The 25,395-nt window shown below is 47.9% G+C and overlaps 1 protein-coding gene across 2 annotated transcripts in view; it reads right to left on the bottom strand.

Annotated features, from left to right (window-relative positions):
* The window catches only part of NFS1 (NFS1 cysteine desulfurase), a 548,610-nt gene that overhangs the window by 278,809 nt on the left and 244,406 nt on the right, over positions 1–25,395 (bottom strand). For both annotated transcript variants that reach the window (XM_085619037.1, XM_085619036.1), the window contains exon 6: positions 22,917–23,010. In XM_085619037.1, the coding sequence (XP_085475163.1) occupies positions 22,917–23,010 (94 nt within the window). The remainder of the gene's footprint in view (positions 1–22,916; positions 23,011–25,395) is intronic.

Raw genomic sequence — 25,395 nt, 5'->3', positions numbered from 1 at the left:
GGAGCCGAAGTCGATGAGTGCGCCATGGTGCGTCGAGCTCTTCGATCCCGGATGGTCTTTTTCGATCGAAAAGACTTGCAGGCGGGGCAGTCTCGAGCCTCGTGTTCGGGAGAGAGGCAGAGGTTACACACCTGATGCAGGTCGGTGTGGGGAAATTTAGACCCACATTTTGGGCACTTTTTGAAGGGAGTCCTTTCCATCGGCCGAGACCGGAGTCGAGGGAGGCCCGTAGGCCGGTGCCGATGTCTGGAATCGAAAAGTACCGCCGAGAGAGATGAAGAAGATGATTTTTTGTCTTAAGAATCTCGATGGACGAGGATTTTCCGTGGAATGTCGAACTGGAAAGGTTCGAAGCCGGAGCACGAAGTATCACATCCGAGCCCGATGGCGGAAAAAAACAATCTGAGGATGGAGCCGAAGCCCATGCGCAGTACGGACCGAAGGAGGAGTCACCGAACTCGTGACTTCCAAAGACTGTCCAAGAAGAAAAACAAACTGCAAACATCCGGGCCCAACACCAGATGGCGATCTATGCAAAAGTGTACAATCTGCAGCTCATATGCCTCGAACACACACTTTTTCTTAGCAAAATGCTCTTTAGGTGTAGGAAGTGATACCGTATTATGTATAAAAGGTAAAATAAACGAATACCCTTAAGAGTACAACTTGAAATAGTCCCAGCTCTAGTTGGCTACCTTTACAATTATATACAATGTAAAACAAAAAAGTTGGCGTGTATTTCTCATGGGTGTAGTCTTGTTTACAAAATCGATAGGAATTTGGCTGACATCTACAGTGAGTAAAGCCTTTTCTGCTTTGAAAACAGGTTAGCAAAGTAAAAACAAAATATAGGGCCACTGAAATTCTGATTGACCTGAAAAGATAAGTATACACCACCACCTCATTACTGTGTCCCTGCAGAAGTATTTGTTTTATGGTCAAAACAAGAATTTCACTCACTCATCAAGGCACAGCGATGGGCACTAAAACTTTCGCTTTTAACTGTTAAGTGCTCAAGGATGAAGTATTTTTACGCTCAAAAGTCGCTGCATTAACCAACCTAAGACTGTATTCCAATTCCAAGTCAATGAGGAGAGTGTAGTGGTGGGTAAATCCTTTTGACACTTCAAAAGAATTGTGGAAAAAAGAATTACGAAGAGAGATGGAAGTTCTGCACAATTCATTAAAGTTTATCATGCTTCTAAATGTCTCAAATATGGAAGGAGGATGTAGCAGAAAGGGAAAAGGGTAGCACAAATAGTGGAATATTTACATTTTGCAGTAAAACGCATCTGAGCAGATGCCCTTCAAGCCTCTTTTCTGACAGACCAGCATCTTTGAGGTAGATTTAAATATGCAAAGTCTAACATTTCAAGAACCAAGCTGCCAAATGCACTGACTTGGGGACTGTTATTTACGTTAAAAGAAAGAAATCAGAGACAGCACATGCAGACTAAAAAGCCCAGTGAATACTGATAGGTGATCCATATTCTGCAGATAAGTTGTCAGTGCAGTCATTTGCAATGGTTAAAGTTCAAGCAAATCCAGATGATTTTGGGGTCAGTAAATACTGAATGATTGCCTGAAAATAAATATTTAAATTCTTTACGTCCATTGTTTTACACCTGTTCTCCTCCGTGCGATACCCACGCTCGCCGTTTCATAAGATTCAAGCTATACCTCACGGAGACCAATTTATATTGAAGCCAGTCTAGGACTGCTTTTGGAGCATGGCACACAAAATTCAGTGTAGTGTAATCACACAGAATTATCCAAAAATTCCAACTAATTACACGAAAAGAGTAATTATGCATTAGCACTATTTTCTTAGCACAAAAATACCCCCTTGCGTCCAACATGTGAAGCTGCATTGTGCGCTCAGAAATAGCACTAAATGAAACAGAATACGAGTAGGAGTGCAAGCAGCTGTTCACTGTTGTTAAATGTGCCCTTGGGTTAGGATTGTCCACCCCAATGTGCTCCAGGAATTAAGTACTAGATTCTTAGTGCAAAATACAACCTTGTGTCCAAAATGGACGCAAGGATGCAGTTTGCCGTGTGAAAGTGAGGCTAAATGCAAAAGAAAGCAAACAGCAGTGTGGGCAGCTCGCTAAATTTGTTGTTTCTGTGTTAATTCCCCCTTCCCCGCCACCCCCCCACATTACTGTTAAATTACCCGAGCAGGCATAATTAATTGTCATTCTGCATTACAGAGTAACAATTGCAGAAATCACTCCAATGACTTCACATTGATTAAAATTACTCTAATGCCAAATTGCCTGTGTTCCCATCTGGAGGGGACCTACCTGGCAGTTTTAGGCAGGACAGCTCTTATAAGAGCAGGACCATGGCTGATCTTTAAAGTATGAGGCATACAAGGTGGTTAGACTAAGTCCGCAAGGACAGAAGAAACTGGGGGCGTGGCCAAGACCGCGACAAAGCCTTGATTGCGGTACAATCCTGCACGACGGAGGAAGGAAACGGCACACTGGGTTCATGTACCTCTCCCAGCGCACCGCGTAGACCATTGGTCGCAAGGCTCCTGAACTACAGAGACCGGGATCACATACTCCACGTCGCCCGGTCGCGTGGCCCCTGGACATTGGAGAACAACAAGGTAGACCTGCTCCTGGACTACACTATCCTCACCTAAAGGACGAGAAACTCTTCCCTCCAAGTGAAAACAAAGCTCCGCCTGCTGGTCCTCCGCTATACACTTCTCTACCATGCTAAGCTCCCTGTGGAGAGGGGAACTGCTTCCTTCATGACAAAGGAGGTCTGGGAACAGCTGGAGCAAGATGGTACACCAAGAACAGAAGCGGATGACTGGCCGAACCAAGAAGGCGCATGAGGGCAGCAAAGTGCAGGAGCTGGCTGTTTGGAAAACCTACAAAACACCAGACAGAAACGGAAGGGGCACAGCCAGTGGCCAAGATGGCCATTTCCAAAAGGCACAGGAGATGGAGTCGCGAAGTAGCCCGGAGCACTCCAGAGATGACTTGGACTCGCTGGAAAATGGTGCAGAACTACTCCTCAGAAAGGGATAACTCCCATGACAGCAGACACACTGGGTTGAACTGCAACCTACAGACCAGGAACGCCTGGCCCACCCACCTGGCAACGAGGTGCTGCCCAACACCGGCAGTTGTGAGCTAGAGCTCCTCTATGAACACTGTAAGACTCTCACTCGTAGTCCTACTAAGAGACTGACTGGGCCCATACACAGAGGCCTGCACACTTTGGACTCATAGTTAAAGTTGTTGATGTTGCATTGTTGCTTACTACTTGATTTCAGAGGCATTGAGAGGGGCAGGCTACGGATATTTCCTGTTGGGGAGTAAGCACTGTTTGGCTTTTGTTCAGGAAACGTGTGGGCGGGAGTTGCAGAAAACGTTTTTCAGTTAGTGCGTAGACACTGGCAGTATGAGTTAGACACTTGGGAGATAGGGCTGAGTCTAGAATCCGAAGGAGGGATTCTCGGACTGGAAGGTGAACAGTTCACGGACCATGGCTAAAAACGGTTCGACCGTCAATAAATCCTCATCTGGAACGTGAACAGCCTTGGGAACAAAACCAAAACAAGGAATTGTGGCACATTATAGTAAGCAAGTGGCACCTGACATCGTTTTCTTGTAGAAAACCCAGCTGTTGGGACCAGAATTTAAGATATTGGATCAGGCCAATACGTGTCCTTGGATACAAGGGATTTTCCTTGGGATCCACAGCAGTGGCCATACTTGGACGAAGGACTCCCTTCCCCTTTTCAAAACCACCAGTGTCTGGACAGACCAGAGTGGAACCATCCTTGCAGTGCATCCCTTCCCGTGTGCAACGGGAAACAATGGAATAGGTATGCCTGAATATTCTGGAAACATTGCCACTAGTGTAAGGGGAGTTCAACAACACTATGGCACATGTCTTAGACAGGACATAGGGCTCATCGGACAGATACCCTGCAGTTCGCTAGCGCACTGGTACTGACAGACTTGTGGAAACTCCGGAACCTTGCAGGGAGAGCGTACTTGTTCTTCTCTGGTGCTAGAGTGACATTCTCTAGACTAGACTACCTGTTTGTGCCTACAGATGAACACCCAGCTATGTGGGGGCAGAATATCTCTCACAGAGCATCTCTGATCATTCTCTGCTGCTAGTCACCCTAAATGGCAGAAGATGAGGCAGGTGAGGTCAGTGGAGATTCTATGACTGGGAATTCGAAGACCAGGACACATACTTCGAGGAGAATAAGCACTTAGTGGACTCCCCCATCACAGTATGGGAAGCCTACAAGGTGGTCCTGCGGGATAAAATACAAATGCTGGTGGCACATAAAAAATAGGCTGCAGCAGATACACTGGCCACCCTTGAACACTGCGTCCTAGAATTAGAACAGCGCTATTACACTACCGGAGGCGAATGTCCCCTGGCACCAAACCACCACTACGGAGTAGTACTGTAACATAATGGAAGCCCGCAGTCATTACCTGCCAAACCAGAGGAAACTGTACAATGCGGGAGAGCAAGCTAGGTGTTTTCTGGCCTGGCTGAGCCATAGGGAGGTAGAGGCGCCCTGGTTGGTGGACCTTGCTTCCCCGACATGGGAGACACTAACAGACAATAGAGACATAGCCCAGGATCTCGCCAAATACTACCGTGCTCTGGACACACTGTAGATAGACTACCTGGAAGTGGACCAATTCCTAGAAAAATTGCACCTCCAAACCTTGTCGCAGGGGGGGAGATAGAGTTGCTACAGGGCGATCTGATGCTTCAGGAGCTCATGGAGGCACTTAATAGAGAAGTAGAGTGGGAAAACACCAGGGCCTAACAGACTGATTGCTAGTAGAACAGTTCAAGAGCATGGCAGGGCTGGTGGGCCCAAAGTTACTACAAATGTTTGAACAGGCACATGCACAGGGACAACTACCGCCTGACATTTGACACGCAATAATTGCGGAGATATATATATAAATATGGTAAACCAAAGAAACTGTGGGTCCAACTGCCCTATCTCGCCCCTTAATGTGATGAACAAGTTGCTAGCAGCCATACTGACCCGCAGGCTCAACAATACCATCACATCACTCATTTACTATGACTGAAACGGGTTCATGCCCTGCAGGTCCACCTGGCCGAACTTGAAGCAGCTGTGTAACTGGCTTGATGCTGTGCAGGAGCTGGAAAGCCCCTTGGCCATAGTATCTATTGATGCTGAGAAAGCATTTGATTCCATCCACTGGCGTTATCTGACCCTGGTCTTAAAACATTTCGGATTCGGGGCCCACTTTTGTAGCAGGGTGGACCTGCTATACATGGTACCCACGGTGGCGCTGCAAGTAAACGGGGAGGTATCCAAAACCTTCCCACTGGAACAAGGGACCAAACAAGGACGCCCCCTTCCCCACTCCTCTTTGCCTTGAGCAGAGAGCCCCTGGCAGCCTCGATCAGATCCGCACATGACACTAGCGGTAGCAGCGGAATGGGAGAAAAACAATCCAACTATACTTTGACAATGTCCTTCTCCATCTTTCAGATCCAGGCTGGGTCCCCTCCTTGACATTTTTGGTGTCTTTGGAGATTACTCCAGATACATAAACAACTGGCACAAATCAGATATAGACTGGGGAACTGGTACATAGGACGTACTGTTGGGGACCCCTTATGGATGGTCGATGACCGCTTCAGTTATTTAGGAATCTTTGTTACTACAAACCCAGAAAAATTCATGAAGGCTAACCTGGAAAGGCCATTAATGGAGATGTGAAACTACATAGCTAGATGGCATACGCTATTTATGACTTTTCTTGGTAAACCAGCCATCTTCAAAATGATCACTTTGCCAAATTGTATGTCATGCAGAACACACCCTCCCGGATCCGATTTTCCTACTTCTTAAAGTTGGGCAGAGATCAGACTACTGCTGTGGGACAACGCAGCCCCTCTTTAGATCCCTGTATAATGGGGGGTTGGGGGGAATCGCCCTACTGCACCTACGGGCATACTACTGGGCCTCCCAGCTCTAGGCTATTAAGGATTGGGTCCACGCCCCGGCTGGACAGATCCGCCATGGTTGAACCCACCTGAAGTGCTGTATGGCTTATAAGAACAAGTTACTTACCTTCGGTAACGATGTATCTGTAAGAAACATTAGTTAGTTAGATTCCTCACCTTAGAATACCCCCAGGCGTCAGACTGGATCCGGAAGATTTTTCGTCAGCAATACCCCTTGCGCGTCGCTAGGCGTCGTCTGCGGCTCCGCGTCAGTCGTCGGCGTCGTGCGCCGGAATGACGTCGGAGTACTTAGACGCCGCCCTCGCGCGCTGACGTCAGTTCTTGTACATAGCTTTCCACGCCAGGAACGCAGAGCCATGCAAAGAACGACACTGGTGCCAAAAATAAAATCATGGGGCCTGAAAAGGATAACCTTAACCCTAGATGTCAGTTTGCAGAACGGGGAGGATGGGTGGGTCGGTGAGGAATCTAACTAATGTTTCTTACAGATACATCGTTACCGAAGGTAAGTAACTTGTTCATCTGAAAGAAACACGTTAGTTAGATTCCTCACCTTAGAATAGATACCCAAGCAATACCATCCCCGGTGGTGGGTCTGCGAACCAAGATCACACCAGAAAGTCCTGGAGGACAGAACGGCCAAAGAAGCCATCCCTCCGGACTTGGCTGTCAAGGCAATAATGCCTGGCAAACGTGTGTAGCGAAGCCCACGTCGCCGCCTGACAGATGTCCTGCAAAGGGACACTCCGTCCCAAAGCAGTAGTAGCCGCTGTGGCCTGAGTGGAATGGGCGCGCAGCCCAACAGGAGGGTCCTTTTTTGCCAAGGAATAACAAATTTTGATGCACAAAACGACCCATCGAGAGATGGTCCGTTTGTGCACAGCTTTCCCCTTCTTAGCACCCACGTATCCAACGAAAAGTTGGTCGTCCACCCGGAACTGCTTTGTGCGGTCCAAATAAAAGGAGAGCGCACGTTTTGGGTCCAGACGGTGGAGCCTCTCTTCCTCTTTGGAAGGATGCGGAGGCGGAAAGAAGGTGGGCAAGGTGACAGACTGCCCAAGATGAAATGGAGTCACCACTTTCGGAAGAAAGGAGGGACGAGGCCGAAGGACAACCTTGTCCGGATGAACAGAGAGAAAAGGAGGCTTTGAAGATAAAGCCTGGAGCTCACTCACTCGTCTAGCCGAGGTGATGGCTACCAGAAAAGCAGTCTTAAGCGTCAGCAGACGAAGAGGACAATTATGAAGAGGCTCAAAGGGAGCGCACATTAGAAATGTGAGAACAAGATTCAAGTCCCACTGAGGCATTACAAAAGGGACAGGAGGGAACGTGTGAGTAATGCCTTTTAGAAAGCGTGTAACAACAGGGGACTTGAAAAGAGAAGGCTGATCAGGAAGCCGCAAGAAGGCAGAGATGGCAGCAAGATAACCTTTCAGGGTGCCCAGGGCAGAGCCCTGCCGGGCCAAAGAAAGAAGAAAGAGGAGAACCTCAGAAAGAGGGGCGGAAAGGGGATCCACAGCCTTTGCTGTGCACCATGCCACAAATTTGTTCCACCGGCAGGCGTATACCGTCTTTGTGGAGGGACGCCTGGCTGCCAGAATGATATCACAGACTTCAGGAGGCAAGTCAAATGGCATCAACTGCCGCCGCTCAATCTCCACGCATGGAGGTGGAGGCTGGACAGGTTCGGGTGGAGGACCGTCCCCTGCTGCTGCGACAGAAGATCCTCCCGAAGGGGCAGACGTATCGGAGGATCGGTCAACATACTGAGTAGCTCGGGATACCAGTACCTTCGTGCCCAATCCGGAGCCACCAAGATGACTTGGGCCCGGTCGTGCCTGATCTTCTTCAGCACTCTGGGCAGAAGTGGTATAGGCGGAAAGGCGTACAACAGACCGCAACTCCACTCGTGACGAAAAGCGTCGCCGAGCGAGTGCCGCCTTGGAAATTCCAACGCGCAGAACTGCTGACATTGCGCATTCTCTTCGGTGGCGAATAGATCTAACCAAGGCTCTCCCCACTGCTGAAAGAGACCTTGCGCCACTTCGGAGTTCAGACGCCATTCGTGATCCATCATGCACCGGCGGCTGAGTTCGTCTGCTCTGGCGTTCAGAGAGCCCGCCAGATGTTGAACCACTAGGGTGACGCCCTGGTGTTCCAGCCACGTCCAGAGGCGCAGAGCCTCCTGACAAAGGGTCCACGACCCCACCCCACCCTGTTTGTTGCAATACCACATGGCGGTGGTGTTGTCCGTGAACACCTGCACGACACTGCCCCTGACAGAGGGAAGGAAGGCTTTCAGTGCAAGCCGGATCGCTCTCAACTCCAACAGGTTGATGTGGAGACGAGACTCCGCCGGAGACCAGAGGCCTCTGATCTCCGCCTCTCCCATATGGCCACCCCATCCCAGGAGGGACGCATCCGTCACTACGACATGCTCCGGTTGGGGAAAGGAGAGGCTTCTGCCCATGACCCAATCGCGGTCCGTGAGCCACCACTGCAACTGCTGTGCAGTGCCCTCCGAGATCAAGACATGGTCGGACAGGTTGCCTTGATGCTGGGCCCACTGAAACTTCAGGTCCGACTGCAGAGCCCGCATGCGCCGTCTGGCGTGATGCACTAGTAGGATGCAGGAGGCCATCAGCCCCAGAAGCCGCAACACTAGCCTGACCGAAACCCAGGATAGAGGCCGAAAGATGGGAATCAGGGCCTGAATATCCCGGACCCGCTGTTCTGGTGGATAGACCCGGATCTGCGCCAAATCGAGAACCGCTCCGATGAAGAGGAGCTTCTGAGAAGGACTCCGGTGTGACTTCGGCACGTTGATGGAAAATCCCAGCAAATGCAGGAGATCCGCCGTAGTCTGGTGGTGGGAGACGACTGCCTGGGGCGAGCCCGCCTTCAACAACCAGTCGTCGAGATAGGGGAAGACTGGAACCCCTGATCTGCGCAGATGAGCTGCGACCACCGCCATCACTTTCGTGAACACCCGAGGGGCACTGGTGAGGCCGAAGGGGAGCACGGTAAACTGAAAGTGCTCTTGACCCACCGTGAACCGCAGGTAACGCCGGTGGGCCGGCAGGACGGGGATGTGGAAATATGCGTCCTGCAAGTCCAACGCTACCATCCAGTCTCCAGGGTCGAGGGCAGCTAGAACCTGAGCCAAAGTTAACATCTTGAACCTCTCCTTCCAGAGGAAGGCATTGACGTTCCTGAGGTCCAAGATAGGGCGTAGGCCCCCTTTGCCCTTCTTGGGAACCAGAAAGTAGTGGGAATAACAACCACGACCTACTTCTGGGCTCGGAACGCGCTCGACGGCCCCCTTGGCCAAGAGGGCCGAAACTTCCTCGTGGAGAAGATTCAAATGATCCCCCGAGATACGGTGGTGCTGCGGTGGCATGGCTGGAGGGGTCGTCTCGAAAGGGAGGGAGTAGCCCCTTCGGACGATTTGCAGCACCCACCTGTCCGATGTGATGGACCGCCAGTGGAGCAGGTGATGGCGAACTCTGCCGCCCACTGGCGTGGAATGGGCCTGAAAGCTCGGACTAGGAAGGCTTTGAGGCAGATGCTGCCAGGGTGGATGTGGGCTGACCGCGTCGTCCTCCAGAACCGCCTCGGCGGAAACCACATCCGCGACCGCGCGCAGGTTGGTTTTGCGGCTGGTGGCTTGGCGTACGTGAGGAGGCACCCCTTCCTTGGCCACGAAAGGGGCGAAAGGCGGAAGTTTGCGACCGCGGGCCGAGAGGCCCAAGGACTTGGCCGTAGCCCGGGAGTCCTTAAAGCGATTCAGCACACTGTCCGCTTTCTCGCCAAATAGGCGAGTGCCATCAAAGGGCATGCCCATGAGAGTGCTCTGGACATCGCCCGAAAAGGACGTGGACCGCAGCCAGGCGTGACGTCTAAGCGCCACTGTGGTAGAAATTGCCCTACCCAGCGAGTCCGTAGTGTCATGCCCACATCGGATAGCATGTCGCGCTGCATCCCTCCCATCGGCCAGAGCCTGGGTAAGTCGTGTCTGGACCTCCTCCGGACACAGGGGCAGCACGTCCTCCACCGTATCCCACAGAGAGTGGGAATAACGGTCCAAGAGACAGGCGGTGTTCAAAGACCGCAGGCCCAAACTAAGGGAGGAGAACAGCTTCTTGCCAAACTGTTCCAGTCTCTTGGAATCCCGGTCCGGCGGAGCGGTCGGAAAGGAGGATTGGGAGGTAGAGGCCTGGATAACCAGGCTCTCGGGGGTAGGGTGTTGGGACAGAAAACTGGGGTCGCCCGGAGCAGGGCGGTGGCGCCTGGCGACGTTCCTGTCCACAGGAGGAACTGTGGAGGGCTTGGACCAGGTGCCCTGCAGAACGTCAATGAGGGCCTCATTGAATTGCAGCAGAGGCTCAGTGGAGCTTGCTGCACGCTGAAGCACCTCAGTGAGGACGTTAGTCCTCACAGCCACGGCAGGCAGCTCGAGCCCAAGGGCTGCGGCCGCCTTGCGCAGCACCACAGAGAAAGCAGCACCCTCCTCCGAAGCCACAGTCGGAGGAGAGACGAATCCAGTGTCCGGAGAGGTATCCAGGCCACTGGCCTCCCCCAGTTCATCTGCCCAGTCCTGTGACAGTTGAGCCTGAGCGGCCATAGGATCCTCGGATCCCTCCCAGTTGTCCCCATCATCCGATTCCTGGTATGCAGGAGGAAGGATCGGAGCCGGGCGATAGACAAAATGTGTCTCCAGCGGCGCCGAACGCGGCGTCCATCGACGCCGTATCGGTGCCGGGCCCGGAGTGGGGCTGAACCGGTGCTCGACGCCGAGCGGAGTCGGCATCGGAGGTGGTACCGGTGTCGACGCCGGCGGAGGAGGCGCGACGAGGTCGACCGGCGTCGGCGGGGACTCGGGAACGGGTCCCTCGGGCGCTTGCGGCGTCGAGGCCGGAGCCGTCAACGGCGCCGGAGCTGCCGGCAGGCAAGGTAGCCCAGTCGGGTCCGCGGGGCCCGAAGGCGCGCCAGCGGGCGTCGACGGCGGAGCCAGGCTCCTCATGGCCGAGAGGAAGGCACTGACTTCTGCCGGCGTCGCGTCAGTCCCAGGGACCGGTGGGTATGGGGACTTGCGCGGCGCCTGCGGCTCCGCCGGAGCTGCGGGGGTGGAACCACCCTGACCCTCGGCCGAGTTGCGCGACCGGCGAGGGGAGTTTGAAGAGCGGTGCCGCCTCTTGGACTTCCTGGAGTGCTTCGACGTACCCGAAGACTTGGATCCCGACGACCGATGATGACGTCGGCTGCGGCTCCGCGACCGATCCTTGGACCTCCTCCTGGACTGGGATCGAGAGGGGCGCGGAGCCGAGTGGCGAATCTCGAGAAGCTTACGGGACCGCTCCCGTCTAGCCTTCGAGGTCAGGGCCTTGCAGTCCGAACAAGACTCCGCGTCGTGGTCGAGGCCCAAGCAGTAAAGGCACCGGCGGTGATGGTCCGTAACCGACATCAAGCGGCTACAGTCAGCACAGGCTTTAAAACCAGGCATCCTACCGGCACCGGAGTCGAGACAAGATCAAAAAGGATCGAAAAAGTTAGTCAAAAAGTGACTAAAGGGGTAGCTCTCCCGGATCTGCGCTTACTGGCGCGGAAAAAAGAAGAACTGACGTCAGCGCGCGAGGGCGGCGTTTAAGTACTCCGACGACGTCATTCCGGCGCACGACGCCGACGACGGACGCGGAGCCGCAGACGCCGCCTAGCGACGCGCAAGGGGTATTGCTGACGAAAAATCTTCCGGATCCAGTCTGATGCCTGGGGATATTCTAAGGTGAGGAATCTAACTAACGTGTTTCTTTCAGATTTACTCAGTAAAAACTGTGCGTTTGTTGGGCAACAAACGTCAAGTCTGTGCAAGACTGATTCTACGCACACCATCAGGATATGTTGGCCTTAGTCCTGCTAGCTCACAGTGCAGCATTTGTGCCCCAAAACTGACAAGGTAACAAATGGAATGTGCAAGCTCAGAACATGACAAACCTGACTCCACAAGGAAATTGTGGTAACTCATTAATACCCAAAGAGATGCACAAGAAATACATAACATACTTATTGAAGCATTGTGATTCTTGAGTAAAGTATGTGTGCTGTAATAATCAATAGAAGGAAACAGAAGAGTGTGATTAGTGTGATTAGTATTACAATGTAACCATTGTGCTGTTTACAGAGAATATATCCAAGCATATACATACTGTTTTATTTTGCTTCTAACTAGAGCTACCTAAGCTAGTGTGCCTAGGGTGGGTGAATCTGTCAAATCACTGTAGGGTGATCAAATTTCCCCATTACCTGTGGGGAAGTGTTATCAGGGGGCCCGTCTTGGTGGACAGCAGGCACTATCTCTCACAAGAGGTAATCAGGAATCAGCTGGGCTGGAATTCTGGCATCGGGCAACCTCTTAATGCCAGTGAAATACTTCTCAATCTAAACAAAGGAGTGATGTTGTGTATATAATAAACATCATCCATACCTCTCACAACATTCAACGCCTCTTTCACATCCAGGATCAGATTGGCGATCGCTTCCCTCGAGCGGCGTGCCTGATCCTGGACCTTGAGAAAGCTTTCGACACCCTAACATGGCAGTTCCTCTTTACCATCCTCGGGCGGGTGGGACTAGGCCCAACTCTCATAGCCTACACTCGCCTGCTCTATACCAACCTTACCTCTCGGGTCCCCCTCGGTCGCTACATCTCCCCGGAATTCGCGATACACAGGGGCACACGACAAGGATGCCCCCTCTCACCTTTATTATTCGCGCTCGCTGTTGAACCCTTAGCTATCCGGCTTCGCCGAGACGGACAGGCCTGGGGCATTCCACTCGCGGACGCCACGCACTGCGTATCCATGTACACAGACGACCTTCTCATATATATATATATATATACGGGATATTACGGCGGATCTCACCACACTCGAGACCGCCCTGACGGAATTTGCGGATGCCTCGGGCTTGAAAGTGAACTGGGACAAGTCAATGGTGTACCCCCTCCATCCAGACGCCTCTCCCCGGGTCATTTGGATTGGTGACCGGAAAATGCATTGGGCTGCAGAGGGCCCCCGATACCTCGGGATTCGCTTATACCATTCCCCGGCTGACATCTTTGGGGGCAACCATCATAGGGCACTTGCCAGTATACGATCCACAATTGGGTTCTGGCGGAGCCTCCCGCTGGCCCCGATCGGTCGGGTAGCTCTCGCAAAGATGATACTGGTCCCACGGCTCTTATATTACTTCACCAATCTCCCAGTAGTCCCACCCCGCTCCTTTTTCAAAGACTTAGACACACTCCTTAGCTCTCTAATATGGGGTAAGGGGCGACACAGGATCGCGGTAGCAAAAATAAAACTACCCACAACACAGGGGGGACTTGGCGCTCCATCATTCGAAGCCTATTTCCTGGCGGCGCAGCTCCAGTGGCTTTCATATTGGACAGCAGAAAGGTACACATCTGAAACATGCACTGCCACGGGTCGTATTTTAATACCAGAGTTGCGTCGCCTACTCCTGCCGGGATCCCGTCCCACACAAACCTACCCCCTTCAAGTGGACATTGCCCGGAAATGCGTCCAGCGCATACACCGCATGACACCAAACTGTCCCCATACACACCATTACTACCATTAGTCGGCTGGCCGAGACACAGGGGGTTTTTCACTCCTGCCATGCTCCAGGAATGGACATCGCCGAAGCAGAAATACTGTTTGAAGAGGGACAGCTCAGGTCGTACCAGCAACTTATGGACGACTATGAACTTCCCCCAGGCCAGTTCCTGCTTCACCACCAACTCCTCAGCCACTACCAACCATATTATGACCTCACACTGGGGGAGCCTCCCACACATCCAGTTCTTCACACAATATTACGAATGGGACCGGGTCGCCACCTTACCACATGGCTGTACAAATCGATTAGGGAACTGACACCCCCACTACTAGCACCCCTGCGGTCCCTCTGGGAGGAGGAAGCGGGACGATCATTTCATGATAGCGAGTGGGAAAGAGCGATAGAATTCCCCAAAAAAGTATCCAGGAACGCCCGTTTTAAGAATATACAGTTTCACATTTTACATAGGGCCTACCTAACCCCAGCGCGAATACAGCGCTTCTACACCGATACGACCTTCCTCTGTCCTCGTTGGGATGCAGACTTTTCCCATATGTTTTGGACCTGCCCGGGCATTCAGGACTATTGGTCATCCATCCACTCGACACTTCGAGATCTCACCGGACTGGCCCACTTGACCACTTGGGAGGGTTGCGCGTTGGGCATACTCGGACGAAGGAAACGTCACAAAATAACAATGCGCTTTGTTTCCCTAGCCCACCTGCTGGCCAAACGCTGTATAGCTATGCACTGGCGCTCCCCGTTGGGCCCTCCGATTGCGGCGTGGGTGGGGGCGGTGCTTAAGTGGGCTGCAGCTGAGGAGGACGCACTGCATGAGGAAGAAGCTAAAGGCATCCGCAAAGTCCCAATTTCTCTAGAATGGGCGCTTCTATTACACCAATTCAAACAGTCCCAGACCCCGGAGGACCCGGTCACCGACAACTACCCCTGGCACCACACAGCTACCTGCTGTACATGCTTCCAGGGCAGGGGATCCTCCCCCCCCCCCCCCCCCCGATTACCCACGCCACCCTTAGACCCGCTAGGCTCGCCCCGCTTGCCAGACATACTGAACGGTCCCCTACACCAGCCCGCGCACCCATCCCCTCCTAAGCCAGATGCAGCTGTACCGTCGAGTAGGTATCCGCGGACTCACAGCATTTGCCTGGCCCAACCACTAAGAACCCCATGGCACCTCCTAGTTCGGTTCTTCCCCCCAGTTTTTCATTCTGGCGAACACCTGCTAGAACACATGCCGCATCTACGCGGAATAAGACGCAAATGTACTCTCTATATTGATGTTGGTCAATTCTGTTGCACATGTGCCACAGTTACTTGTGCAGAATGTAACGTCTTTATGATTATAACAACAAATGCCAATAAAAAGAATTTACAAAACAAAAATAATAAACATCATCCATGTCGCCATGCCGAAGCCCAAGTCAGGCACTTACTGTTTATTCTACTGTGATAGCTCTGTCGCCAAACGGCCAATCACAAATAACATTTTGCGCAATGAACTTAGCCCTTGTACAGAATGTTCAGGGTATTTGATAATGTGCCTACAAAGTGGAAACGTAAGCAAAGTTTAGTTCAGAGACTATTATCCTGCAGAGGCATGCAAACAAATGCATGTCAAATGTCACCATGTTTAAGAAATGAAGGCAACTTAAATGTGAGCATGGAAAACAGTGTTTTCACACAGGCCTAAAATGTGACCATATGACAGGAGCACTTCTAGGATGGTAAAGACAGAAGGGCCCTGCCTGCTCCAGTGGCTTGGGACAAGGTAAGCATCCATATGGGATGGAAAGGGAGTGTTACGAACTAAACTCTTCTATGGATAGAATCTCTGCTTAAGGAGGTGCCCAGACTAAAGGGCTTTGCTAGATGGGACTTAATTGGGATCTCCAAGATACGGGATGTCAGAAAAAGGAGTGGTTAGGTCATTCGAGAGCCTCCAAGCAGAATACGACCTTTTGCACACCCAAGTATACAAATACAAACAACTACGACAAGACCTTCCCGCCAAGGGGATAGACTTGGAAGACCAGACCAAGTTGGTATCCATGGAAAATCTCCTGCTGCGGAAACCATTGGGCAGGAAGGGCAGTCTCCTCACTCTACAAGGTTATTACAAATAATACTCTGGACAATCTAAGGGGCCCATGACAACTGTGGGAACACGACTTGGGAGAGATGGAAGATGTGGACTGGGAGGCCACCCTGATGCATCCCAGGGAGGTTGCAATACGACTGGGCTTCCGCCTGATTTAATTGAATATCATACACTTAGATAGGGTTAAGCTCCACAAAATGGGGAAAATCCCAAAGGCTCGTCCTCTCACACTCTGTGGGGCTGCCAAGAGATCTAGAGGTATTGGGACATGATGCTGCAGGAACTCAGTGCAGTACTTGAAGAGGAGAGAACACATAATCCCCATTTCTTACTTCTGGTGGTCCATGGGGACACTGATCTCCGATGGAAAAAGTTGATCTTCTCCACACTTGGGTGGATAGTGGCGAAGAGTAATACTGCATAAAAATGGGGATCACTCACTATACCTACCAAGACCCAGTGGCTTACTGGGATGGACACATGTATGGGGGTGGAGAAAGTTGTATATGCAGCATGGGGCTGTCCTAAGAAATGTGACCAGGTGTGGGCTACGTGGAGAGAACATTATGGACTATCATTCACTGGCCGGCAAGAACCCATGGAATGTGAGACGGATACGGAGCACTAACGGCAAACTGTCTTCTACCGGCAGGGGCAGCGGGACTGGTTGGGAGAACTCAGAACTGACTTACTTGGATATGATGAACTCACTGGGCTCCAATTAGATGGGCCCAAAACCTAAACCAATCACCATGGCTAGGTGTCTCCTAAGTGTATCCATAATGTACGATCTTAAGATGATCCTGAATGTGTGTCATGTTGTAAGCTCAAATTGCATGTTACATAGAAAAATGTTACTAAATATATTTGTTTTTTAAAAAGGGATAAAGGAAATAGATTACAAAATTTGGAGGCAATGGAAGAAATAGAACAGCCACTAGATCGAGATTTACTGATTTTTGTAATGGTAAGAAGAAACAGATACTCAGAGTGGAATACTTAAAAGAAGCCTGTCAGCAGAGTTCTGCACTAATTGAAGCCTAACAAGATACTGATGGAGACCAAAATTTAGAAAAACAGCATCGTTTCATGGGAGAGGATGTGGCTTAATGGCTGGAGCAGCCATATTTGAAGATAGGGAACCAGGTTCGAGTCTGACGGGAGGCTCAAACATCCTGTGATTCTGGGCAAATCACAATCTCCCTGTGCCTAAAAAATAAATGTGTCCGTCTGTAATGCAACTGGTGCTCATGTAAAGCACAATTATACCTTCGGGTCAAGTTTGCGCTATATAAAACTGAAGAAAAAAAATTGTTACATGGAGACATGATTGCCAACTGGACAGTCGCATTATGACAGACAAAAGATGGATGATTGTGTGAAGCATCTACAGACAGAAAAATTAACAGGTGCATACGTTATTGATCAAAGGAGAGAACCACAGATCAAGATTGGAAAAACCTCCCAAGCTCATTTCAGAGTTAGAAAGAAGGGGCAGAGGGCCTAGGTCAGATAGCTACATGCAATATGTCCAGAAGCTAGATGGATGGCCAATAATCATGACCTCTGATATGTCATCAAGTTTGCGATGATTCAGTTTCATCAACCTTGCTACCTGAAAAAGTTAGTCACCCAGCCTGAGGACAATCTGGGTTACGTAGTCCTAGGTCATCAGAACAAGCCCAAATGAAATGATAAGATGAGCAAATGAATCATCATACATTTTAAACATGCTAGAATTAATATATGTTCCATGGGGCAAACCACATGCAAGAGAAAGTAAGGCAGAGGAAGAAGGACTGCTTGATACTGGTCCCACAGAAAAGACTTGAATCAAGGCTTTGGGCCGTCTCTCGAATTCCAGTCAAGACCTGCTCCAATAAGAATAATCTTAATGGAACTGGAGTGAATGATTGGTGTTGCTGTGTTAATGTCTGGGCTCTGGTACAGTGATTTTAACAAAGGACAGGATGTCTCCCGCCCGTACCCTACAAAAATAGGGAAATGTTGTTCTTGCTGTGTCCCCATCACTTTAGCTGTCCATTTCCCATCAAAAGTCTGATTTTGCAAGTTAATCTGACCTTATGCATGAAAAGACGAGGCACTGATCAAGCAGGGCAATGTAGGAAAAAGGCTGGTGCGGAGCTGGCAATGGGTCCTGTGCACTGCATCAAATGCACTTTGAATATCAGTGTTTAACATAGCTGTGCTCTGTTGTACAATCTCCGCTGCACTTTTGTGTTCAAATTCTGGAGGGTGATGTACAATATCTTTAAACTCTTACCAGTGACAAGAGTCATATTTAATAAGCAGGGCTTGCAAATTGGTTATATTGCCAACTCATGGGCATACTTGTGGCAATCCATTTATGAGCTATAGGTGATTACTTTCTATCAGAAAGCAGTCCATCGGTAGTCGGGATTTAGGGGATATTAGTATGCCCGACCACGAGGTCAGGGTCTTCTAATAAAAATTGAGTCTTGGTAAACAGCTGAACAATTTATATATACAAATATTAGGATTTTCAATACAGAACTACACTTACTCTAGGGGTGTTGATTAACTTTACAGTTAAAACAAAACAGCGAGACCAATGGCTCTGAAGCAATTCATGGAACAACTTAGAACTTCCACATGCAGTCAACCCTCAGAATAAGAGGCGTTTTCTTAATAGAAATAGTAATGTTATTTCAGGTGGGATTGAATCCAGTTTTAAACATATGTAAATACTGCTTTGATCTTTCACATCAGGTGTCATTTTTTGTTAGAAAATCTTCTCTCCCCACCCTCGCACCTGTATCACCATACCATGATGGTAGGAAGCTTTTTGTACAACTGCATTGTATGCCGAGGTTCCATCAGGATATGAGATGATTGCGTGGTGGAATATTGAATCCTCACTAGTGAGAAGAGGTTTGTGGGGAAGAGGGCGAGGGGATGGTCGGTTGCCTTAAGCTGTGCCCACTGGGCAGCACTGTGCAATTACTATTTTTCAACCTTTCCAGGACTGGAAGTAGACTACTAAATAAGTCTCATGTGGGATGTTCCACTCATCCTCCTTCGGTCTACAGTCACACCCAACCTTTGAATTTTTTGCTTTGCAATCAACCTGGATTCCTTTCCATTCACATAATAAGCAAATTAAAAAAAGCTCTACTGTCAGCTCAGATTGGGGCAAAGCCTTGAGTAACCAGTAATCCAAAAAGGGTTAATTAACACTTGCAGAGTATGCTAGAATGCCCGTCACAACTTTTGAAAAAGCTATAGTAACTGGTTTTAGTCCAAAAGGGAGAACCATGTACTGATAATGATTCTTGCCAATTTTGAGCCTTAGATGGTTTCTGTGACTAGCACAAATGGGTACATTAATATAAGTGTTCTGCAGAGCCATAGCACACAATCAGTGGCCTTGCTGCAGCTATGGAAACGTCTGATGAAGATCAACGTTCAGATTTTCTCCTTTTCACTCACTTGTTCGCATTCTTTGGGTATAAAACACAAATCCAATCTTGCATGGGACCCCCCTCTTCCTGATTAGGAAAGTACATGAGTAAGATCCCTTGTACCATGATTACTGGCAATACTGCACCTTTCTCTAGGTGTGTTGGAGTCTCCTGATTCAGCTGCTTGTCAGGTGGTCCTCCAAGAAACACCCAACAAAGGACACACTTGAGACAATTACTCAGATTGAGTCCTATGTGTAAAATCCATAAGCTTTCACACTATGGCTTTGTCACACTCTGGAACAGCCACTGAATATCCTGATAAAGACAGGAAAGAAACTGTAAGTTAAAAAAGACAGGGCATTCCCGCCTCGCTCAATACTGGCTTCTGCATGTAGTGCTGCTGAGAGGAGGCTGCCCCCCCCACCCCCATGGGAGAGCAAGTTCCTGCCTATATAGTTTTCATGCCTGGTTTTAGTTTTGTTTTGTGTGTTTTGTTTTGTAAAATATTAATTCAAAGCCTTTTTGTAGCATGGAGTCTTGTTGTGGGCAGTTTAGTCTCACTCTGTGCAGGCTGCTCATTTGTTCGCTGTATTGACTCTCCTTCTTGCACACTAGCGGCCGGCCCCTGAGGTTGTAGGCCCGTGACTGTACATAACTGCTGTGTCAAATAAAGGTTTTGGAAAAAAAAAAAAAAAAAAAAAAAAAGACAGGGCAATAGCATTTGGAAATTCACGTCTGGTTCAACAGTGGTAGAACCCAAACTTAACTACATGTTTCCATGACTGGCAAGGATTCATCATTGTACTGGCTCCCTTCTTGTTTCGCACTTTGATTTCCCTTTTGGGTGAGGTCCTTATTCAGAGGATTTTGTTAGTCCTGGTGTTAATCCATCCCAATTTTAGGACATTTTTCACAGTACGTATACTAACTTCCTGCACATTTACAATTCTGTATTTACCATACTTGCCTAGAGATCTTTGCACTGCCTGAGAAACATTCATTGAACCAGCCTCATAAGCAGTCGCCAGCCCATTCCAAAAGTCCAAGAACCATAGCAAGCCACCCCACTATTTCCTCTCACTCTACCACATTTTTTCCTTATTTCTCTTGTGAGGTATTCAAACCTTCAATATCCTGAAAGGAACTTGGAGACGGCTGGGATTCTCCATGGGTCTATGTCTTCTACTGAAGATTGAAACTAGACCAGAATTGCAGGAATCCATCACATTATGAACCCCCACAACCAGACCTGAGGAGAAGAGTGAGAAAACAGGATTGTGCAGCTATTGCTAATTCTTTGTGATTTCTTGGTACTCCGCAGGATGGCTGGTAGAGAAAGATGATTAAGTCATTGCCTTGCAGGTGTTTCTCTTTGGCACTGGATGGCTGATGGTCATTACTCCTTCCTCTAGAAGATTGCCTCTGAAAGGACTGCTGGTTTTGTTATTTCCGCTCCTGCAGTTGTCTTTTCTACATGCCAAAATATTTAAACAGCACACAAAATCTCTTCCTTCTCCAGATCGCCAAACTTCAGGGTCTCTACTTCAGTCTTCATATTTTGCATTTCATCTTCCTTGAGGCCTGAAAAGAGACCCTGCCATGAAAGAGCAACACCAGTATTTTCTGTTTTGCATGAGGGGGGTCAATGTTGCATATTTGAGCCATTAGGAATGTCCCTAAAATATTTCAATAGTAGTGACTCAAAAGAAGAGAAACTGACAACTTTCACAATGCCCACTGAGGTTCAACAATCATTTCAGCCTAAAGCTTCCCATCTTCTGCTTTCTTTCTCTCGCAGATTCGGTTAAGTCAAGCGAGCCGAATTAAACTCTTTACTGCTGCCACAAACAAGGAAGCTGCAGTAAGCATTACTCTCAGGAACTTGGGATCAGAATCAGCTGATGTGAATTTCTTTTTCTGGCGTCTTTTAAAGGCTGGTATAGAGAATTATTGTGAGGAATAGCTGTCTGTAAGTTTCCTCTTTGCTCTATTTGAGAGCTCAAAAAACCCTACAAGATTATCAGTAGGTGAGATTATAGACTGAACTGATTCAGTTGACAAACATTAATGTTTCTTAATATTGTGTTCCAGGATCTCACACATGTGGAGACAGTTTATCTTTTATGACTGCAGTTGCAGGTTTTTTCGGATTGAAAAAGACAATCCTGCTGGACTGTGACCAGATTTGGTAGAAATGTTGGTGCCTTGTAGCTCAACTTTTTCTATTTCAAGGGTTGTTGTTTGTGTGAAGAATGCTGGGTTTTCCCTAAGAATGAATGTCTACCCTCAGAAGTTTTGTTTTTCAATGTGCTCCTCAGATGGCATCCGACTAAAAGTCCTATATGGGTACAACCTCATAAGGATGGAGAGGTTCACCAGGAAGACTAAATTAGGGATTTATCGAGCAATTCCACTTAAGTACCCCATCCCTGTTTTAGGAGTACTTTAAAACTCAAGCGTCTCAAGATCATCCTCATCATCATAAATGCCTTGTACCTCTTACTACAAAAGCAACTTCAGCACACTTTTGAGACTGTTCTCTATTTCGAAGACATGGCATTCCAAACCCATAACTTCTGTCTCTGGGTCCGAAATATATGAGGCTGGAAGATCCCTTGGTAGACTGAGAATATTAACATTAGCGGGTTCCTTACACACACAAACAGTAGTACAATCTGTCTGTTGGAGCCTCAGGGGAGGCAGGTTTCTGTCACCTCAACTAATTGGATAAAGTTTGGGTGATGTAATTAGGTGCATAGGTTGTATATGGAAAGTGTTCATCTAATGTTAGTCAACACAGTAGAAGGACTACTGTTCCGCCTAATGTACTGAGGTTCCCACATGACAAAAGAAAATTCACAAGCATGTGAATCTATGAAGGAACGTACAGGAGAAATACGAGGTCTTGTGCACCTTTTATCACTTAACCAAGACAGGCTCTTTTTTCAAGCAGGAAGAACCAGATTACAGTTTAAAATCCAAAATCATCCATAACCAGTTACCTGGCAAAAGGTACATTCTCTTTACTGAAGTTCTTCTTTAAAACCTTGTACAGGTTTGTCTGAAATCTAAAATTAAAAGGTTTGGAGGTAGCTTAGCTTTACAGGTAAAACATATAGTAGCCTGGTGTGCAGAGTTAAGTATTCACTGTAGCGGTTAGGCCAAATTCTTTGATTAAGGGTGGAAGGAGGTGAGCAGTGCTGCTTGCCAGAGGTAGTGTATTTTCATTACGAGTCCTGTAGTGGATGTTTTTTCTTGGTTTGTAAATTCTAATTTATTGAAAGTTTGCAGATCAGCCTAGAAAGAGGTATTGATTAATAAATTCAAAAGAATATGCCACGTTAGTTTGCATGTGTTTAAGACGCATGCCCTTACAACGCAGTTGTTACTTAAATCCAATATTTTCTGCCCCCTACAGTAAGTCGTTGTTCCGACTTGTGTTGTAATGGCATGCGATGTAACAACGCGGTCGGTGACCGTGTTGAAATGGCATGCGTGGTTTAGCATCCGCGGTAAACGACGTTTACCAATTCTAAACAAGCCCATGATAACAGTGATTATGACCCGTCACTTCAAACACATTAAATACACAAGCAAGAGGTGTTTTAGAACACAAATAAAAAAAAAGCAAGTTAACAAGGAAAGGCTGTAAAAAAAATAAGACCAGTTATGTGTTACATTTCTTCAAGCTAGGTATGTATGACGCACAATCACATTTGACTTACCTATTTCCTTTATTGGTTGTTTAACCCCAATCTCATTGTTGACTGCCATAACCGATACAAGGCTTGTGTCTGGTCTTATAGACTTCTCCAATTCCTTGAATCACATAATAAATAAACAAAAACACACTGGTTTGTTTATTGGCACAGGAGAAATCGAACAGTATATGCAGGACAGAGATTCTTGTAATCATCAACACATTATTGTTTAGTACTGTTCTCACAAACAACTTGTAATAACAATGAGAAGCTTTGAAATCAAATCCTAACCCTGTTGCCTCTTCCTATTTCCTCCTTCCTAGTTTTTCCCCCAAGCCGTTTCTTCAAGATCTTCAATCCTTTTCCATCTAGGGCCACTTTACAATGGAACAAGCATGTTACAAATTCTACTAAGACTGCAATGAACATGAATGAGACAATGAAGTATCAGATTTTCAATACTACAATGATCATGTGTCCAAATGTGTCAACCACCATCTGCACATGGAGAAAATAAGTTATCAGCAAACCATTGATGTCGACCTTCACATTCTCTCCTGTTATGTACAGTGGTGTGCCATCGGATGCAGTCTCAGCCATTTTAGGAACAATGCACAGTAGAAACGTACACTTTGCCCTTTCAGTGGCATGTGGTAACTGTTATCGCTAGGATGACCAACATCACTGAAACCACTTGTAAAAAAAACTGAGTGGCAGCAGCAGTGGGTTGGAAGCAAGTAAGGTACTCGTTTTTAATATGAACTTTAAGGGAAAAAGTCTGCCCAAATAGTGTACACGGTGGGAGTTTGGTTACTTTTCACTGGATTTCGCCTTCTAATGGAATGGCCATCTGCTCCTCAAACACCACTTTGTGCCCACTTAGTGTCAGTTAGTGAAATGAGATGGACAAACTTGAGTCCTTCTTAACAAGTTCTAAGAAAGCTCATCATGCTCTTTGTTAGCATTTCTCTTATCCTCTAAAAGCTCACTTATTCTGATTTTATCTTGAAGGAGGTAAGCTCCAGGTGTTTTGTACACTTAATTTTATTTAAGATTTAACAAGTTACTGCAGAAGGAGCCTGGGAACTGTAGGACCAACGTTCAAATGGTAGCGGGTAGACTAGACTAGTGTTCACTGTTTCTAATATTAATGAATAGAGAACCAGTTAGTTTGAAAATGAAAACTGATCCATTATTGTGGGCCTCACTGTGAGTAGCTAATATCGAAATGGCTGGTAAGGAAAAGGTTACCTTGAATAATCAGTTTGCAGCTTGGGGTGTTGTAGAGTCACATGCTGTGCACAGTCCTACCATCTAGAGTTGATTTCGGGATAGTAAAACCTGCTTTTCTTCAAAGCAGATGGTTTAAGTTTTATGGTAATCTGTACTACATTCCCCAAAAATAACACACCAGTACGGGGCTTAGGGGGTGAGGAAGCAGGTGAGGTGGACCACACAATCGATAATGGAGAGGCGAGAGAATGTATAGATATAGAACATATTAATAGTCTGAGTACTAGAATGCTCCTATTGCAGAGATCAAAAGCGGAAGGAAACCTTAAATGTGTTACTGACAACTGTCTCCTACACCTCAATCGGGGGAGGAGGCTTGCGAGCATGTGAATCTACAGCACTATAAGTGGTTGTATCGATGGTTACAGGTAATAACTTCTTCCGCTTGCAGCAGAGCACATGCCATGTATATAATGCAAAACAGTAACCCAACCTACAAAGCAGTGGTATGTGAATGGCGGAGGGAAAAGCCTCAAGCAACGTTTTAAGCACTGTTTGGCCATTTAGTACTGTTTGACCTATCTGGGCTTCTTATGGGGGCCTGTTTATTCTTACAATAGAGTTTGGAAAAGGCATGAATTGGAAAAAATATGCTAAATCAATAGATCAATTGATATGAGACCAGTCCTTATAAATGTGTTTGAATGGCTCTTTGACAGACAGAGCATGAAATTCACTAAACAGAAACATGAAAGTGACAGCAAACACCACCGCCACTTACAAGGAGAGTTACTGAAGAAGGCAAGAATGAAACATTTGGAATGGCACTCCCAATAATCTAGTAAAACTACAAAAGATCCCACATGGGTGCTGGCTTTACCCTGGGAGGAAACACTCTGTAACCCCTCCATGAAAGCCTCGGCTTTGATAAGATGCAGAAGATGTAGATACATTAACCTGTATATAAATGTGTATGCCCATCCATCCTTTTCCAAGAGCAAAAGGTAGCACATAAGGTGTCCTACCATGGCAGTTAAAGAACAGACCTGTTGAGTATTGTAGTAATTCATATAACCTAGTAATCCTATTTAGCTGCATAACGTGCAGCTTTCTAGCTTCTTTGAACATATGCATACATTCCAGTGCTATTCGCAAATACCCAAATTCTAACTTCTTCGGTGACCAAATCACTAACTTGAGGGATTTTGGATTAGGATGAAACAGTTGGCCTTGATGCTGACTGAGCATAGCCGAATGAAAAGGAAATTGT

This window comes from Triturus cristatus, chromosome 7 (assembly GCF_964204655.1).
Source record: "Triturus cristatus chromosome 7, aTriCri1.1, whole genome shotgun sequence".
NCBI classification, from domain to species: Eukaryota; Metazoa; Chordata; class Amphibia; order Caudata; family Salamandridae; genus Triturus; species Triturus cristatus.
The sequence above is the reverse complement of the archived record's forward strand: the minus strand, read 5'-3'. Positions and strand labels throughout refer to the sequence as shown.